Source organism: Chanodichthys erythropterus, chromosome 21, assembly GCF_024489055.1.
Source record: "Chanodichthys erythropterus isolate Z2021 chromosome 21, ASM2448905v1, whole genome shotgun sequence".
Taxonomy (NCBI): Eukaryota; Metazoa; Chordata; class Actinopteri; order Cypriniformes; family Xenocyprididae; genus Chanodichthys; species Chanodichthys erythropterus.
In genome coordinates, this window is record NC_090241.1 from 26521410 (window position 1) to 26541497 (window position 20088).

Genomic DNA, 20088 nt, shown 5'->3' on the forward strand with positions numbered 1-20088 from the left:
AAGGCTTTCCACAAAGTTTAGGAGTGTGTTTATGAGAATTTTTGACCATTCTTCTAGAAGCGCATTTGTGAGGTCAGGCAGTGATGTTGGACATCCCAAAGGTGTTCTGTCGGGTTGAGGTCAGGACTCTGTGCAGACCAGTCAAGTTCCTCCACACCAAACTCGCTCATCCACGTCTTTATGGACCTTGCTTTGTGCACTGGTGCGCAGTTATGTTGGAACAGGAAGGGGCCATCCCCAAACTGTTTCCACAAAGTTGGGAACTGAAATTGTCCAAAATGTCAAGGTATGCTGAAGCTGAAGAGTTCCTTTCACTGGAACTAAGGGGCCAAGCCCAACCCCTGAAAAACAACCCCACACCATAATCCCCCCTCCACCAAACTTTACACTTGGCCCAATGCAGTCAGTCTAGTACCGTTCTCCTGGCAACCGCCAAACCCAGCCTCGTCCATCAGATTGCCAGACAGAGAAGCATGATTCGTCACTCCAGAGAACATGTCTCCACTGCTCTAGAGTCCAGTGGCAGCGTGCTTTACACCACTGCATCCGACGCTTTGCATTGCACTTGGTGATGTAAGGCTTGGATGCAGCTGCTTGGCCATGGAAACCCATTCCATGAAGCTCTCTATGCACTGTTCTTGAGCTAATCTGAAGGCCACACAAAGTTTTGAGGTCTGTAGCTATTGATTCTGGAGAAAGTTGGCGATTTTCTTCACACTGTGTGCTTCAGCATGTGCTGACCCCGCTCTGTGATTTTACGTGGCCTACCACTTCGTGGCTGAGTTACTGTTGTTCCCAATTTCTTCATTTGTTATGATACCACTTACAGTTGACCGTGGAATATTTAGTAGTGAGGAAATTTCACAAATGGACTTATTGCACGGGTGGCATCTTATCACGGTACCATGCTTGAATTAACTGAGCTCCTGAGAGTGACCCATTCTTTCACAAATGTTTGCAGAAGCAGTCTGCATGCCTAGGTGTTTGATTTTATACACCTGTGGCCATGGAAGTGAGTGGAACACCTGAATTCAATGATTTGGAGGGGTGTCCCAATACTTTTGGCAATATAGTTAAAATAGCCCCCCTATGCCCCCTGTGTAATATATATACAGGACCATAGGTGTAATCGGTACAAGTCAGAGGCATACAGTACTCAATTATTAATATATTAACCACAGAGGAGAGACGTTACAGGATGAAGGATGTCAAAACATCTCTTCCTGTCCTTTTTTTGGAAGTCATTAATTCATAATATGCTGCACATCACAATGGAATTTTCTACTGGAACAGAAAAAAGTTTCCATTGCAGTTCACCTTAGAGTGCACAAAGTAGCTACTAATGAACACAGGAGGAAAGTCTGAGTCAGCATTTGCACTAAAATAACACTAGAGTTGAGAGATAGAACTATCAGTTTTTTTTTATATTTATATAATTACATTTTTATATAATAACATGTACAGTGGCAATATTTTTGTAAGCTTGTTTTGCTCATTTAACACTTCTGAAATTGTATGCATTCAATAAAATTATTACATGCTATTACTTGTTCTTGAGTTAATCATTGGTAGAAAGCACAGCTTCAACCAACCCTATTATCTCCCCTTTTAAATATCCCACACAGCTTAAGAGGGATATCAGAGATTACTGTCACACAGAAAGCTTATGAAGTTTTATTGTTACAGAGTTCAGTGAAATTTTGTGCTTTGTAATTTATTTTTAAGTCTTGACACAGACCATTTATAGTAGCTATACAGCACAAAATATAGAAAATGGACTCAGGAAATGCAGACTATCATATACAGAGAGAGGTTATAGATGAACAGAGGCTGAAAGAGCGATCCCAGAGAATGGACCGTTCCCAGACCAACCTTTCCATCTCACATCGGCTGAAGAAATCACTCAGGTAAGATACAGCCATGAAAGCAACTGTTTGTGTGAATGGAATCAGCATTGTTTTAAGTGTTTTCTTTGTTTTTGTTGTTTTTTTTCAGCTGTTCTGTACCCAAACTGAAACATAGCATAGTTGGTTTCTTGCCTGTTCTGTCCTGGTTGCCCCGTTACTCCATCTGGGATTATGGCATGCCCGATCTCATCTCTGGAATCAGTGTGGGCATTATGCACCTTCCACAGGGTAAACGCATGTTTCTTGACTTTTTAATGACTGAAACACAGTATAATCTTTGTTTGAGACCTTGTATTTGTGTGTTTTAGGAATGGCATATGCTTTGCTGGCTTCATTGCCTCCGGTATTTGGACTCTACACATCCCTCTATCCTCCATTAATTTATTTTATTTTTGGGACCTCCAGACACATCTCCATAGGTGAGAGCCTAATTTGTATTTGAACACTAATGAAAATGAACTTCAAAATGTTCTGACTTTAAATATGTGTGTGTGTGTGTGTGTGTGTGTGTGTGTGTGTGTGTGTGTGTGTGTGTGTGTGTGTGTGTGTGTGTGTAGGCACATTTACTATCCTCAGTATTATGATTGGTAGTGTGACAGAGAGACTGGCCCCAGATGCATATTTTCTGATTTACAATGGCACTAATGTAACTGAAGAGGTGGATATCATATCTAGAGACTTGTACAGAGTACAGGTTGCTGCTGCCACCACTGTACTGGGAGGACTTATTCAGGTAATAAATAAAAACGCATACGGACTGATGCAAACACATAAAAATGTATATACCTAAAGCCATGTCATTTATAAATATACACAGAGTAAATATATATGCTACCGTTCAAAAGTTTGGGGTCAGTAGGTTTTTTTTTTTTTTTTTTTTAAGAAATAATACTTATTCAGCAGGGATGCATTAAATTGATCAAAAGTGAAAGTAAAGACATTTACAATGTTTTCTGTTTCGAATAAATGTTGTTCTTTTCTTCTATTCATCAAGTATATTCATTTATATAAAAAAACAGAATTTATTTTTGAGCACCAAATCAGCATCTTCGAATGATTTCAAAAGGATCTTGCGACACTATAGGCTGGAGTAATGATGCTTTTTTTAAAAATATATAACAAATCTTTTAAAATAGAAAACAGTTATTTTAACTCTAAAAAAATGCTGGGTTAAAAACAACCCAAGTTGGGTTGAAAATGGACAAACCAAGCGATTGGGTTGTTTTAACCCAGCGGTTGGGTTAAGTGTTTGCCCAACCTGCTGGGTAGTTTTATTTAACTCAACTATTGTTTAAAAATGACTGTATTGCTTAATTAAAATTAACCCAAAGTATGTTGGAAATGAACATTTATTAATGTTCAATGAATAATTATTAAACAATAAACATTTATTAAATTGCTTATTAATAAATTTATATTAATAAACTATTAAACTATTAAATTTATATTAATAAAATATTAAAGCTTATTAATAAACATTCCCCTTTTGTCTATTATTGTTGTCTCTAATTGCATCTGGTTTTTAATTTCCCAACTATTTTGGGTTCATTTTAAGCTAGCCATACAACAATTTTTAAATAATAGTTGGTTTAAATAAAACTACCCAGCAGGTTGGGCAAACATTTAACCCAACTGCTGGGTTAAAAGAACCCAATCGCTGGGTTTGTCAATTTTCAACCCAATTTGGGTTGTTTTTAACCCAACATTTTTTAGAGTGTAATAATATTTCACAATATTACTGTATTTACTGTAATTTTGTTCAAATAAGTGCAACTTTGGTAAGCATAAGAGACTAAGAGACCTCAAACTTTTGAATGGTAGTGTATATACTGTACATATATTCACTATTTCACATGAATTATAATGTATCAGTTTCACATTGGAATTAAATACAATTTTGCATTCTCACTTTTAGGTTGTATTAGGTTTGGTGCAGTTTGGGTTTGTTGGTACGTATCTTTCAGAGCCATTGGTCAGAGGTTATACCACAGCTGCTTCTCTTCATGCTGTAGTAGCCCAGTTAAAGTACATCGTTGGAGTCTCACCCAAGCGCTTCAGTGGACCTCTGTCTATTGTCTACGTAAGTACAAGCTAACAAACAGAAAAATGCATTGGATGTGCATGCCTCAGTGCATGCAGACTTAAGTATTTTAAGCACTACTCTGTCATTTCTCTGTGCAGACTCTAGCAGACTTGGTTATGCTGTTGCCAGAGACTCATCTTCCAACTCTGCTGGCCAGTGTTGTGTCCATAGTGGTTCTCATCACTGCCAAAGAGCTTAACAATGCGCTCAGGCAAAAACTGCTGGTGCCTATTCCGGTGGAACTCTGCACTGTACGTAATCAGTGACAAATGTCCATTTTTAAATACCAAGTTGTACTTAGTAATTATAAATTTTTATTTAATATGGTTTATTAAATCTCTGTATCAGTATCTCTGTTGTATCTGTCAGTAGTGGCTGTCCTTGATGCCCTCTCTGTGCTATTAATCTGTGTAGTCAGCATTTCAACTCTCTGCATTAGAGTGTTTGCATCATATCCCCTAGTAATAACTAATTGCACCTAGTCTGGCTTCTTATTTACTACAAAAGAATCATTAACATCATTTTACCCTTAGGTCATGTAATTCATGAAAGCTTGTATATGCTTTTATGCTAGATTGTAATGGCAACGGTTATATCATTCTACACTCGTCTGAATGAGAGCTATAAGATATCAGTCGTTGGCGAGATCCCAAGTGGGTGAGTTTTCACATCAAAAATATTTTGTTTTTAAAGGGTTAGTTCACCCAAAAATTAAATTTCTGTCATTAATTACTCACCCTCATGTTGTTCCAAACCCGTAAGATCTTCATTCATCTTCAGAACACAAATTAGTATATTTTTGATGAAATCCAAGAGGTTTTTTTATCTCTCATAGAAAGCAACGGAATTACCACATTCAAGATCCAGAGACATGGTAAAGAAATGGTTAAAATAGTCAACGTGACTACAGTGGTTCAACCTTAATGTTATGAAATGATGAGAATACTTTTTGTGTGCAAAAACTTTATTTCAGTCTGTTACGCAGTTGACGGACATAAAGGGAAGAGGAACATTTTTTGAATTTGTTATTTTTAAATTGTTATTTTTGTTTTGTTTTTGCGCACAAAATGTATTGTTGTCACTTCATAACACTGAGGTTGAACCATTGTAGTCATTTTGACTATTTTAACCATGTCTTTACTACTTCTCTGGACCTTGAATGTGGTAATTTCTTTGCTTTCTACGGGAGATAAAAAACCTCTTGGATTACATTAAAAGTATCTTAGCTACAACACTCTAACAAACCACCTAGAAACCACATGTTAAAACTATTCAGACACCTTAGCAACTGCATAGCAATGCCATGATAACCACAACTAGCATTGTTTTGGCTCATTCACATTTACTTCAGAAAATGTAATAATCAAGTTATATATCATAAAATATAGGAAAAATAGCTATATGACTGATATTTCAAGTGCAGGCATGATTGTGGTCTTTCTGATGTGTTTTCTCAGACTTCAGCTTCCCGGGGTTCCAAACACCAGTGTCTTTTCTGAGGTGGTGTTGGATGCTTTTGCAATAGCCATTGTGGGTTATGCAATTTCTATCTCTTTGGGCAAAACCTTTGCTCTCAAACATGGTTACAAAGTAGAAAGCAACCAGGTGGGTTAATCACCATAACACATATGGACATCAAATAACTACACTACACAGCTGATCTCTGTCTTTTTCCTCACTCATTTGTAGGAGCTGGTGGCTTTGGGTCTCAGTAATACATTTGGAGGTTTTTTCCAGTGTTTTTCAGTTTGTTCTTCTATGTCTCGCAGTCTCATACAGGAAAGCACAGGAGGCAAGACACAGGCAAGACAAATGCATCTGTACATATCTGCGTATGCATGCATTTATATATCTATGTTTGTTCATCACATTGTGTTTGTTTAGATGGCAGGAGTAGTGTCTGGTGTAATAGTACTGGTGACAGTACTAAAGTTAGGCTCACTTTTTCAGGAGCTGCCCAAGGTATGTATAAACAATCCTCTGTGCGGACTATGAGTCAGATTACCAAGCTATTTTTACTTGATATAGATTCATTATACTGCTATGAGCTATGAATAAATTATGACTAGAATTTCCATTCTTTGTGTGTCTCTCTAGGCAGTTCTTGCCGCCATTGTATTTGTGAATCTGAAGGGAATGTTCAAGCAGTACTATGACGTAGTCACACTGTGGCGTAGTAGTAGGATTGATCTGGTAAGTTATGCTACAGTCTCCATCAAAAATCTACAAGCATTTAGTGGTGCTTCTGCTTACTTAAATTAATCTGAACCGCTTACGCAATGTATTGAATATACATATACACTATATATACTATAACTTGTCCTGCACTGTTACAGACTTGAATACTAGATTATGTGGCTTATAGAGGGGATGTTTTTATTTTCTAAGTGAGGATCAAAAAATTGCAGAAAAAAAATCCAATTATGATAAAAATAATACTTTTGCGTAGCAATGTGATAAAAATATATATACAGTACAGTCCAAATGTTACGTGTAGCTGGTAGAGAGACGAAGCAGATACGGATTTCCACAACAAAGACAACACTTTAATAAACTCAGGCGAGGAGAAACCAAACATACACTTAACACAACAAAGAACCGACGAGGAGTGAATGGAGTGAGTGCAATATAAAGGCAGTGAGGATAATCAAGTCCAGGTGCAGGTGATGAGTGATGATGGGGAGATGACGAGGGAAGTGAGTGCAGGTGTGGAGAACAGGAGGATCGTGGGATATGGAGTCCAGGGAAACAAGGGATCTGTGACACCAAAAGTTTAGAACCACTAAGATTTTTAATGTTTTTAAAAGAAGTTTCGTCTGCTCACCAAGGCTACATTTATTTAATTAAAAATACAGTAAAAACAGTAATATTGTGAAATATTATTACAATTTAAAATAACTGTTTTCTATTTGAATATATTTCACAAAGTAATTTATTCCTGTGATGGCAAAGCTGAATTTTCAGCATCATTACTCCAGTCTTCAGTGTCACATGATCCTTCAGAAATCATTCTAATATGCTGATCTGCTGCTCAAGAAACATTTAATGTGTACAATTGTACAAAATTTTTGTGTACAATATTTTTTTTCAGGATTATTTGATGAATAGAAAGTTCAAAAGAACAGTGTTTATCTGAAATCTAATCTTTTGTAACATTATAAATGTCTTTACTGCCACTTTTGATTGATTTAATGCATCCTTGCTGAATAAAAGTATTCATTTCTTTAATTTCTTTTCAAAAAAATAAAAATAAAAATTCTTACTGACCCCAAACTTTTGAACGGTAGTGTATAATGCTACAGAAGCTTTGTATTTCAGATAAATGCTGTTCTTTTGAACTTTCTATTCATCAAGGAATCCTGAAAAAAAAAAAGTACACAACTGTATTGAGCAGCAAATCAGCATATTAGAATGATTTCTGAAGGATCATGTGACACTGAAGACTGGAGTAACGATGCTGAAAATTCAGCTTTGCATCACAGGAATAAATTACTTTGTCAAATATATTTAAATAGTAAACAGTTATTTTAAATTGTAATAATATTTCACAATATTACTGTTTTTTACTGTATTTTTAATTAAATAAATGTAGCCTTGGTGAGCAGACGCAACTTCTTTTAAAAACATTAAAAATCTTAGTGGTTCCAAACTTTTGGACTATACTGTATATTTCAAAATCTAGTTTAATATTAATATTTAATTCTGTCAATAATTTCCCTGTTTGCTGGTTTGTCTGTACTTATTAATCTCTGTGATCTATTTTTGTGTTTGTAGTTGATATGGTTGGTGACATATGTGTCTACTGTGCTCTTTAATTTGGATATGGGTCTGGGGGCCTCCATGGGTTTTGCACTGCTCTCTGTTATCTTCAGAACTCAACGGTTGGAGTCTTTCCCTTCTTCTTATCTTCCAGCAGTGTTTCTCACTCTTGTCATCTGCTTTATTCTCTTAATGCATCATATCTGACCTTATCACATCACTTTTTTCTGTCTCAGGCCCAGTTATTCACTACTGGGACACCTCCCTGGTACTGAGCTGTATCTAGATATGGAGACACACAAAGAGGTGAGGTTTACATTAAGATCAAAAAACTAATTTTTAACTTCAATAAATAGACAAATAACACACAAAATGGCCCACAGTTCAACATTCCTGTGCAGTTTTTGCTAAATGAAGAAATGTCAGTCACATTCCCACTATTACACCAGAAATATCAGGATAATTTGAATAGCATTATAATAGCTTTAATATTTTAAATGTATCAACCTAAGCAGACCTGTCACAATCATGCTTTGTGTTTTGCAGGTGAGGGAGGTACCCGGTATCACCATATTTCACTCTTCCGCCACCATGTACTTTGCTAATGCTGAACTTTATCTTGAGGCCCTTAAAAAAAAGGTAACATTTTTTTGTTTGGAACTTGGTATATAATAGAGTATGTCTTTTTCAATACTTTGTAATGTCACAGTGGCTCTCAACCAGGGGCCTGGGGCCCACTAGGAGGCCTCAGCAAACGTACAGGGTGCCTTCCATCCAAGATGGCATAAAATCATTTATAATAAGACAAAACAAGCATTAAAGGGATAGTTCACCCCAAAATTAATATTCTGTCATTATTTACTCCCCCTCAAGTTTTTCCAAACTTGTATAAATTTCTTTGTTCTGCTGTACACAAAGGAAGATATTTGGAAGAATGTTTGTAACCAAGCAGATCTCACCCCCCATTGACTACCATTGTATTTTTTTTTTCTACTATGGTAGTCAATAGGGGGCGAGATCTGCTTGGTTACAAACATTCTTCCAAAATATCTTCCTTTGTGTTCAGCAGAACAAAGAAATTTATACAAGTTTGGAACAACTTGAGGGGGAGTAAATGATGAACATTTTCATTTTTGGGTGAACTATCCCTTTAACATAAACTAAAACAACTATGCCACACTCTAAAATGTTTTACGTGCAAATTGTGAGTAAAGAATAAAACAACTGGATTTCTGGATGGGGCCCTTGAATATTGTTATAGTTAGCGGGGGCCATTGGAGTCAAAAAGGTTGGGAACCACTGTCTTTTAAGATGTACCTATATTATTTTCACTAATGCATATTAATTGCTGATGTTTACTCAAAGAGTGGCCTGGACATCGGGAAAATGCTCACCTATAAGCGCAGACAGGAGGCCAAGCAGAGACGCAGAGAGAGGAGAGCAGAGCGGAGAGCCCGAAGAGAGGCTAAAAGACAGGTAGAAGATTTCTGCTGTTTCCATGGTTACTGGTAAAGATATGATAAACTGCACCATTAACATGAACTAGTCCTAATCCTGTACAATCATATGTGCTCTGTTCCAAAACCCAGTGATCTTACAGAGGCAGCCTTTAAATGCTGCCTGCAAAGGCTGTTATAAACGATATCGGTACTTATGCTGCCTTCCAAGATACCTAATTTTGTCCATATTATAAGGCAAAGGCAGAATCGCATGTAATTTTTGTAGAGAATGCATTTTGATGAGCTCAGTGAAAACATATTTAAAAAAATAAAGTCATTCAATACTGAAAAGCATCAATAAAAATATTTCAAATTGATAATTTTACATATTTGTGTGTGCTGTGTATATTCATGCATATTAGCTCAACCACATGATAATGTCAAACTCTATTGAAAGCAGTTGTTTCCTGTGCAGAGTGCTATTTATGTGGCAATTTCTAAACAGTCACAATTCCATAATGACTAAGTTGCTATGTATCCAGGAAGGCAGCACGTCTATGGTCAAAAACCTAGTGAATTTATCTGCTCCAATCTGGGAACTGTCACTTTCATTCTCCTTTACAGAAAAAAGCTTTCAGGGAAGCCTCTCAGCGATCCAAAAATGCTGTATTTAGAGTGGAAGATGAAACAGGGCAGTTGAAGGATGGAATGAATGGAGACATACACAGAGAGCTTAGCTGCAGAGAGCGGGAAAACAATACAGTGTTTGTAATACCTGAGACAGCACGGACATCTGATGGCCATCACACCTGGGTGTACCTTAAGGGCACTGACCCTGACACCGCCACCCTGGGGTCAGTGTCAGATCTACACGACGGGGACATCACCACGCTGGACTCCAGCAGTGAGGACACTTTAAGCAGGGACCTGGAGAGGATTTCTCTGGGATCCCTGGGGAAGTGGACCTGGGATATCCACTCCATCATATTGGATTTCTCCACTGCTAACTTTACTGATACAGTGGCCATTAAGACATTAAGGAATGTAAGTGATCCAAAAGTTCAACAGAGAAAAAGTGACTTTGCATTGCAACCAAGTTCTCATCACCATCTCTTATTGTAGATATTCCATGATTTTGGAGAGATCGATGTGGATATTTACTTGGCAGGCTGTCAAGGTAATGGGTCTATCATCATTACTTGTAAGATCAGCCTTCCTGTCGGATGTTTGATTCAGTCAGTGATTAAAATATGTGGCCTGTGCATTGTTTTCACTCAAGCACTGGTGGTGGAACAGCTTGAGCGTGGCGGCTTCTTCTCTGATGTCATCACTGAAGGGCGTGTCTTTGCTACTGTGCATGATGCTGTTCTGTACTGTCTCAAGCATCGGGGAGCTGTGACCATCCACAGCTATGAGAATGCTCTGGTAGGTTCTATATCTACAGTATATTTGCTCACCAATATCATATATATCATATACGTGATAATATCATATATGTGATTTCAAACTTCTCATTTCAGGATATAAGTGGTACCCGACTATAAGAGAAGATTTCTGATTTCTTGATTGATGATTCATCTTGTTCTCCATGCTCATACAAGCTATACACAAAAAAGTAAACCTCTCCGTCAAGTTATATCTATGAAATTAATGCTCAAATAAGCATTTGGCTCAGAATTTGACAGTAATGAAGCAAGTCTGTTACTTTTTTCTGATTTGGTTATGAAACAGGCATTTAAATGTAATATTTTTGTGTTTGTATTTTTTTGGTTTATTTCACTAGTAAAGGATTATTGTAAATTATACTGATTGATTAGTAAGATGAACACTTAATTTTAAATGCAATGTAATTGTATTTTATTTTTAACTTAAAAAACAACAGACAAGTAGAAAAGTAGAAAAATGCAATTTGTTTTTAAAGAAAACAGCCTAGTCTCTGATTGGTCATTTTAATAATTTATTCAACAAAGTGATTGTGTGCATTTTAACAGCAACAATGTGATTCAAACTCCAACAAATAAATAAAATAAGTTAACCTCAGTCAGTCTTTGGATGCATTGCAATTAACAAAGAAAAAACATTACAAAATAAATTATTAAAATCCAAACAAATCATACAAGATTGTGCAAGTTTTACATGCTTTTTTTCCAGGTATATCTGAATGGGAATAAGTGTAAGAAACATCCTGACAGAGATGGAGGCTGACTAGATGGTACATAGGTTACAACTCAACTATTTTTAGTTACTAGTTATGATAATAAACTAACCTGTAGTCCATTGACAAGAACTACAACTAGTTAATGCTGAGTGCACCTGCAGATAACGTTTCTCAAGTGTTTGGTGATTTTGATGTCAGTTAAAATGTCACTTCAGTAGAAAGCAACAATTTATATTTACACATTCTTTGGCCACGTACACTCTACATCCTCCAGCAATTGTGAAGTTGCTTTAGCACTGACACTGTGCTTTATTTGCTGGAGGTTGCCAAAATCTTTAGTCATAATAACTATCATCCCACCAGGGAAGAGATACACATCTCGGATGCACTTCTATTTACTATCACTGCATTTAACGATTAGCTGCGGTGTACAACCTTTGGAAGGTACAGTAGAGTGTCAATCTGTATGTAAACAAAGTTGTCAAATATGGCTGCATTCCCATGTAATGGGAATAATAATATTAATGCCTTCGATATCTACATTAGGAACAGTAGCATTGTCTTTCACAATTGCATAAAGCTCAGGCTGCTTATCCCTGAATCCAACCCAACACAGGTTCCAGCTCAAACACTGAGACCGCTGAAGGCTGGGTAAAGCTCATTCAATTCTGAATATGAGGAAATGTTGGTAGGGCTACATTTCTATAGTGTGCATTTGTGTGGAAGAGCGAAACATACAAAGGACAAGTGTATGAGGTCAGTGCTTCAGGGTGTTGGAGTGATGCAGAGGCATATGTGTGTGTATAGTGATGTTCTGCTGTGTGTGTGAAAGAGAAAGTGGGTAACTATACACAGAAGTCAATGTGTATATTTGTGCATTGTTGTACATGGATTTGTGTATGTGTTTACAGGTCTTGGTGTGTTTCAGTGTGTTGGTCTGTGTTCAGTTCTGAAACGAGTTCTTCTTGCTCTTGTGTCTCTTGTTGAGAAACTAAATGCTGGTAGCGCACCTGGCGCTGGTAGTCTGGATCGACATTGATCCAATTATTGGCAACCCACTTAGTCCCTCGTGTCACCACACAGCCACCATGAAGAGAGTACTCATCCTGTTCGCCCACCCAACCTACAGAGGGCAGCACAGAACACATTACAGCTTATAAACACTTTACAGACAATTTATCTGGGCTGCGTTTCCCAAAAGCATCGTAAGCCTAAGTTGATCGTAAAAACGATCGTACGAGTGATCTTAATATTAAGGTCTGTTTCCCAAAAGCATCGTAACTTAAGTTGCACTTGAAAATGATCGTAGATCTACGAGTGCTCAGGAGTAATCGTTAAGCCCTAAGTGCATCGTAAGAAGACAGAGTTATGAGGTCACCTACAGGACAACCGGCAGAATACACCTTTATTCAAGTGCAATGTGTATAACATAGCTAAGGTTTTGACTGTATTCCTCTTAAATCCTCTTTGTTGTTTAATATGAAAAGAAAACGGAAGAAAATAAAAAAATAAAAATACACATGATGTCATAAATAGTGCTGATAAAACATGTCTGCAATAAAAAAATTGTCTGTACACCTGTAGAAATTGGCTAGATGAAGTACATAATTTGTACTACTGTCACCCTATATACCCTTTATATAGGCTTTATATAGGCCTACCACCCATGGCCTAAAGCTCTATGAAATACTATAGGAGTTCTTCCAAATGTTTCTGAAGTGACTGACTTTTTTCAACTATAAACTAAATTTTAAAACATAAACAAGTTTAGATATTAACTTCAAAAACACTGAATCACAGTTTGATTGATTTCACACACACACACACACACACACACACATATACACATATATATACATATATATATATATATATATATATATATATATATATATATGTAAACTATAATTAATTTAAGTAAAATATAGACACTATAGTTAATTTATGTAAGTGAGAATGACAAAATAAATTAAACTGTGACATATTATGCCCAAAAATTCTTCATACAGTGGACTACCAGTAAAATTGATACAAATTTGGAACCAAAAATTATTCAGACACTTTGACCTGACCATGTTTTGCTAAAGTGTTATTTGAGATCTTGTCATATTTTACTACCATTAAAAAAAAAAAACTATAGTGAATAATCTGTAATAATGAATGAAATGTTCAAGGTGTCTGAATAAATTGTGGTTTGACTGTGTGTGTGTATATATATGAAGACTTCAGATGCAAAAGCCTCTAAGTGCCATCTGAAATTTTCTTATAAAATGAACAGTTTTATCAAGCTTGTAGGCCTATGTTTATGTTCAGTTATTTCACATTAATGGAAAAGAAAATGACCTATTAATTGCCATTAAAGTGAAATTACTGAACCTAAACATACAAGCTTGATAAAAATGATAATTTTAGAAGAACATTTCAGACGGCACTTATAGGCTTTTGCATCTGAAGTCTTCACATATATATATATATATATATATATATAGCTTAAAGAAATCGTCTGAAAATTACATCTTTGTTTAGCTCTACCTCCTCCAGAAGAACATTAATTTAATCTTTTTGAAAGGTATCTTTATTTATTTATTTATTTTAAACCACATCAGGTGACGATTATTAGGTTAAACGTTAAAGGATACGATTTTATAAGGTAATATTCAGCACTTGAGAAACGGACAGCGACTCTTAAGTAGCACGTAGAGCGCGTTCTCGCGCGTTCATGTTAAGGGCATTTTTGGGAAACGCACGTGGAATTGCAGCGAGCGTTCGTAACCTCGCACTTAGAAAGCGCTCTTAAGAGCTAAGATACATCGTTATTGGGAAACCCAGCCCTGGACAGTGAGGTCTAAAAGACACTCTGAAATTGATTTTAAGATTTCAGTTAGACTTTCTACTACTTTAATTGTTATGCTGATAAAACAATTTGGGTTTGTGTATCAAACAATGATTCAACATAAAATAAAGTTTATGGATAATTATTATTACCATTATGTTTTATTCAGCTGTATTCCAAAAGGTTACAACAACACATGACAAAACAGCAGACAAGTTATATTCATTACCTCTGCCATCGGAGAGATAGTTATACCAGAAAACTGCCGTCCCCTTGATGGGCTTCACTCTCAGGTTGCCTTTATCACAATGTTTCCTGGTGTCCAACAGATCCACATCATTCTGTATCAGTGACTGGAAAACACACATATTCATGCACATAATTATTGGCTGTTACTAGTGCAAAAATCTAGCTTTTGACACTGCAAAGACGTTTTATTCAACAGGACACACCGCTTCTTCATAAGTCCTATTATCTGCCACTGGAAAGGTAGTCTCCCCTCCTTCTTCTACATTACTAAGGTAAAACAGAACCGTGATGTACCTGCAAAAAACACAAATACTATGAACTTAAGGGGCGGGGAACGTATGTTACAAAATATTAACTTCATTTAATGAAAGTGCCCCTATTACACTATTTTAAAGGTTCGTAATTTTCTTTCGAATGTCTCCTATAATAGGTTTACATGCATCTAAGGTCAAAAAACATTAGATTTTTCTCATAATATACATTGCAGCATCATCTCTTTTCTCACAGTGTCTGAAAAGGATTGATCAAGGATCTGGTGTCTTTAAACCCCTCCTTTTCAAACGCATACTGTGCTCTGATTGGTCAAACTAACTACCGCTTACAGTGTGTGTTGGAAAAGAAACGTCCATTATCATATCTGAATTTTGGCTCTGGAGGTACTTGTATAGACAGTGAACAGTAACAGTAATGGTTGGTTTTACCGTATTAATTCTAGCTGAGTCCCTATCCTTTGGAATGAGGCATGCAATGTGGATTTGCTTTCGCAGCGTTTTCTCGACATGTCGACAACACAAACCAAACTCTTCCAGGCCTCAGCTACAACTACAGTGTCTGAGGATGGCACAAAGTGGCTCAAAGAGATAACATCTTTGAAACTTTGCAGACCATTTACATTCACAAACAGCTATACTACATGAAAGGTAACATCAGAAACAGCATAACAGGGGCACTTCAATTAACTTAATATCACACTCATAATCATGCTGTTGTTCTAAATACATTTTTGCTTGTGTGATAATGCTTAAATATTATCTATGACATTATATGAAATATGAATCTTAATCTCTTCGGTTTACCTGCAGGAAGTCTGGAATGGGGAGGTGGTATTGGCAGCGAGGCGAGTGTGTGTGCAGGCTGTTTCAGGGTACACTGGCCCACTGTCATGATGAGCGTGGTAATGGCCACCCTGCTCATAGCGCACCACTTGTAGAGGTTCACTTAACTCCACCAGAGAGGATGGCAGTCGCGTTAAAAGAGTGACTCTTGAAAGACAGAAAGAGATATAGAGCATTAATACAAACTGAGAAACACATGAAAACTTTTGAAAAGTAGTGTCAGCACACTTGATAGATGGACAAACAGAGAGCAGGTAAACCTTTTGCGAAGGTCTTGAAGAACCTGATGGGCTCCCTGACCCTGGTAGAGCCAGGTGTGTCTGCTGTTCCTCACCAGCTGGCTCCTTTCGACCCCACGCTGTAGCAGAAACCGCTGAAAGGCATCGCTTCTCAGACGCCCAAACTCCTCTAAACTCAAGAGTCCTGTGTTAAAAGACACATATACCCAAAACATACATTCGGACACTAAAATGTAACATGTATTTGGCAAACCAAGATCTATGTGTATTTTGGATGTCTGTTTATGGGTTATCTGCAGTTAAGCTGTAATGTTCAAATAAGATCTCCCGCTTAGGTCTTTACCATTTCCATCCTGATCAACCTTTAAGCCATCATAGATTTCCTTAAGGTTCTCAGAAGTTAACCAGATTCCATCTCTCACTCGAGAGTGTGTCAATATCTACACCAGAAAATACGGCAATAAAGTTACAGATTACACGTAACGTAAATGAACAAACATAAACAGAGATACACATGCGACATATCCACACATTACATTAACAAATCGCAAAACCAAGGCTCGGCAGACCTCGTGAGGTTGTAGTTGGCCATCTTGGTTGAGGTCAAGGAAATTGAAGATTTCCTCCGGACTGAGGTTGAGCTGCTGATTAAGTTCCTCTTGACCTTCAGGGACCATGACCTGACTCTCCATCAAACCCTTCAGCTGAGCCAGACGCACAACCACACCACACTCCTCGTCTGACAGAAAGCCAGGGATCTCTGCAGCAACGCACGCACAAACAGAGCCACAATGATGCTTCACACAGATAAGTGAATTAACACAAAAACACTAATAACAAACAATGTATGCCTCAACAAGGAGACTGAATATTTCATTTCATAAGATAACTGAAAAATCTAAATTCTAGCAGATACCTTTCATTATTGTTTTTTTCATTCATTTTAAACATATTGGGAATTAATAAAAAATGCACACACTGCAATTATGTCATCTGACACTTTAAATGCTCAAGCTGTTTAAAGTTGGGTGGTTTCTGATTGGCTATCAATGTTTTTATTATGAAACAGATTCCAACAATATTGTCATTCACGAGTTCATGTGCCCATAAAATCTTAGCGTAAGTGGTAAACAGATTTGGCTTGCTATCCTACTCGAGCTCCGATTGCCCCCCTATAACAGGCAAAAATAGTACAAAAAGGAGGAGAAGGGGAGGAGGAGGGATGCTGAAAGATCTAACAACAGGAAGAGGTAAGATGCTGGTTTTATACCTTGGTAATAATTGGAAGATTAGATGGGCGTACTCCTCCCGAAATTACGTTTATTAACTTCACTTATTATTATAACTGTAGTGTGGGCCTCACTATTCCCATACAATTAGAATGAGTATTAAAGGTGCCCTCGAATGAAAAATTTAATTTATCTTGGCATAGTCAAATAACAAGAGTTCAGTATATGGAAATGACATACAGTGAGTCTCAAACTCCATTGTTTCCTCCTTCTTATATAAATCTCATTTGTTTAAAAGACCTCCAAAGAACAGGCGAATCTCAACATAACACCGACTGTTACGTAACAGTCGGGGTGTACGCCCCAATATTTGCATATGCCAGCCCATGATCCCAACATTATGAAAGGCATTAGACAAGGGCAGGCAGTAACATCTGGATGGTCTGGATCTGCACAGCTGATTCATCAGACTAGGTAAGCAAGCAAGAACAATAGCGAAAAATGGCAGATGGAGCAATAATAACTGACATGATCCATGATATCATGATATTTTTAGTGATATTTGTAAATTGTCTTTCTAAATGTTTCGTTAGCATGTTGCTAATGTACTGTTAAATGTGGTTAAAGTTACCATCGTTTCTTACTGTATTGACGGAGACAAGAGCCGTCGCTATTTTCATTTTTAAACACTTGCAGTCTGTATAATTCATAAACACAACTTCATTCTTTAATCTCTCCAACAGTGTAGCATTAGCCGTTAGCCACGGAGCATAGCCTCAAATTCATTCAGAATCAATGTAAACAATATAACAGTATACAATACTCACATAATCCGATGCATGCATGCCGCATGAATGACGAATAGTTTGTAAAGATCCATTTGAGGGTTATATCAGCTGTGTAAACTTTGTTTATGCACTGTTCAAGGCAAGCGCGAGCTGCGTGGGCGTGGAGCACGAGAATTAAAGGGCCAGTAGCACTGAATCGGCTCATTTATAATGATGCCCCAAAATAGGCAGTTAAAAAAATGAATTAAAAACAATCTATGGTGTATTTTGAGCTGAAACTTCACAGACACATTCAGGGGACACCTTTGACTTATATTACATCTTTTTTTAAAAAGTTCTTGGGCACCTTTAAAGCTTTAATAATTTTTCTAATTCTATGAGAATGCTGAAGTTATAGCTATAACATTGAAATCACGTAATCATTTTTTTTTTTTTTTTTTTACAGCTAATGAAAGATAAAAACACTGACAGCCAATCAGAATCCATCCAACTTGAGCATTTAAAGCAGCAAGTGACATAACTGCAGTGCATGCTTATAATAAACAGAACATTATTGTCCATTTGTTTGGACACTAATATAGTTATTGTTCTCGATGTGAACGAGCCTTGAATATTAATTAGGTGGCATAATGTTCATTTAATAGTTGTGACTGATTTGCTTAAAGTAGGTGAGTGGATGCTAGCAATGACTACTTTTATGGTACTTTTTTGTTCTCTCCACAGCCCTACAATTGCTGTATGGAAAAAGAGCACTATGGACACTCTGTGAAATATCTTCTTTTGTGTGCATAAAAAGAAAATCACATGGGTTATGATTTTTAGGGAGTGAACTATTCCTTTGCAGCAACTTGTCTTTTACCAAACAGAAGGGGCTTTAGACTGAGTGTCTTCATCTGGTGGACTTTCCCTGGCACCAGTGACACTTTTTGGACATGGCCCACCTAAAAAAAAAAAAAAAAAAAGGAAAAAAAAGAAAAGACCTTGTTGTTTTTGGAGGATAAAAGGATATAAATACGCACAGAGCTCCAAATCATCTAATGTACAGTATACTGCTTACCCGTATTCCTTCAATGCGAGGAAGATACATATTTCGAGGGAAGCCCGAGTCTGCAGAGGTCTGCGGATCTGACGGTCCGGTAACTTTCTGACTGTTGTCTCTGCTTGTAAAATCTCGGTTTGCCGTGCTTGTGTTAGAGCCGTTGTTATAATGCACATACAGTAGAAGTGCAATGACATTGATGATGTAAACGTGGAAGAAAACCATCACCACCATGAAGTAAGAGCGAGAACACACGCTGCTCTTCTGCAGAGAGACGCGCTGACGGGGCAGAGACCGCGGTGGCGGTGATGATGATGATGCTGCCGATGATGCGGTGTCATCCTCCTCAATATTGTCCTGGGGTTCCATCATTTTGGCAGACAACACTTTTTATTGGTCGGTTTAAAATACACTATTTAGAGCATTATGATACAAGTCATAGCTGCTATTTGACAAATCCAGCATTAAAACAGAAGTCTCTCAGAAGAGATCAGCAGCTGACTGGCTAACCTGCTAAAACGCGACCTTTATAACAAGCTTGTTAACTAACTTACACGAATAGATAGCAAAATATGCTCGATAACACCCGCTGCTTTAAAATACGGATAAAGAGATTTTAGGATGAATGATTTTCGTCAGTATAAGCGTACCTCCGGTTTGTGGTAGCATGACACTCTCTGGCTTACTCAGCACTTCCAGTTGTCAACATTCACTCTCTTGTTTACATTGAGACGCGTGATATAGCAACTGCGCAGCTTCTAGTATCCTGCGAACCGTTGCGCCGAAGCACCATTTTGAAATTCGTTCTCCTCAAAATCCGTGTTGGGAAGATCTTTTAGTGTCTGCTTATAATAATTTGAGTTTATCTGCCAGCTTCCTTGGCTATACATCTCGAAGTGGAAGCGCAGATGACTGGACTTTCGAGGGACGCCATTCCCCTGACAACTGCGGCATCCTCGACCGATGCACGGCTCATCTACTCTAGCGACGTTCGATTCGGGAATGAGCCGTTCTTTGGAATCGAATCTTTTGAAGGAATCGGTTGAACAGGTTCACAAACTGATCTGGACAATCGTTCAAGGATATTGAGTCACCAACTACTCATTGAAACGAGAAATGTATTTTTAATGAAAGTAATAAATAACGTAAGAAACAGCGATATGTTCAGCATATACGTCATGCTGGGATATCGGACTATGTAATGACACAGTTTATCCTAGCAACGTAAATTTGAATTTTAATTAATTTTT

At 37.3% G+C, this 20088-nt stretch overlaps 2 protein-coding genes across 2 annotated transcripts; one reads left to right on the forward strand and one right to left on the reverse strand.

The window, feature by feature from the left end:
• The first annotated feature begins 1677 nt into the window (after positions 1–1677).
• On the forward strand, positions 1678–10919 carry slc26a6l1 (solute carrier family 26 member 6, like 1). Its single transcript, XM_067373055.1, has 19 exons — positions 1678–1907; positions 1996–2135; positions 2216–2326; positions 2465–2640; positions 3823–3987; positions 4089–4241; positions 4565–4647; positions 5448–5595; positions 5680–5793; positions 5875–5952; positions 6088–6183; positions 7765–7871; positions 7986–8055; positions 8296–8388; positions 9115–9225; positions 9813–10232; positions 10311–10365; positions 10468–10613; positions 10709–10919. The coding sequence occupies exons 1-19, from the start codon at positions 1774–1776 to the stop codon at positions 10730–10732; spliced, it is 2424 nt and encodes an 807-aa protein (XP_067229156.1). The 5' UTR covers positions 1678–1773; the 3' UTR covers positions 10733–10919.
• Positions 10920–11123: 204 nt separating this feature from the next.
• p4htmb (prolyl 4-hydroxylase, transmembrane b) lies at positions 11124–19847 on the reverse strand. The gene is made up of 9 exons (XM_067373056.1): positions 18857–19847; positions 18659–18740; positions 16352–16542; positions 16126–16222; positions 15804–15966; positions 15505–15690; positions 14632–14722; positions 14409–14532; positions 11124–12469 (listed from the first exon to the last, which is right to left on the reverse strand). The coding sequence occupies exons 1-9, from the start codon at positions 19208–19210 to the stop codon at positions 12252–12254; spliced, it is 1506 nt and encodes a 501-aa protein (XP_067229157.1). The 5' UTR covers positions 19211–19847; the 3' UTR covers positions 11124–12251.
• Between the last annotated feature and the right edge of the window lie 241 nt (positions 19848–20088).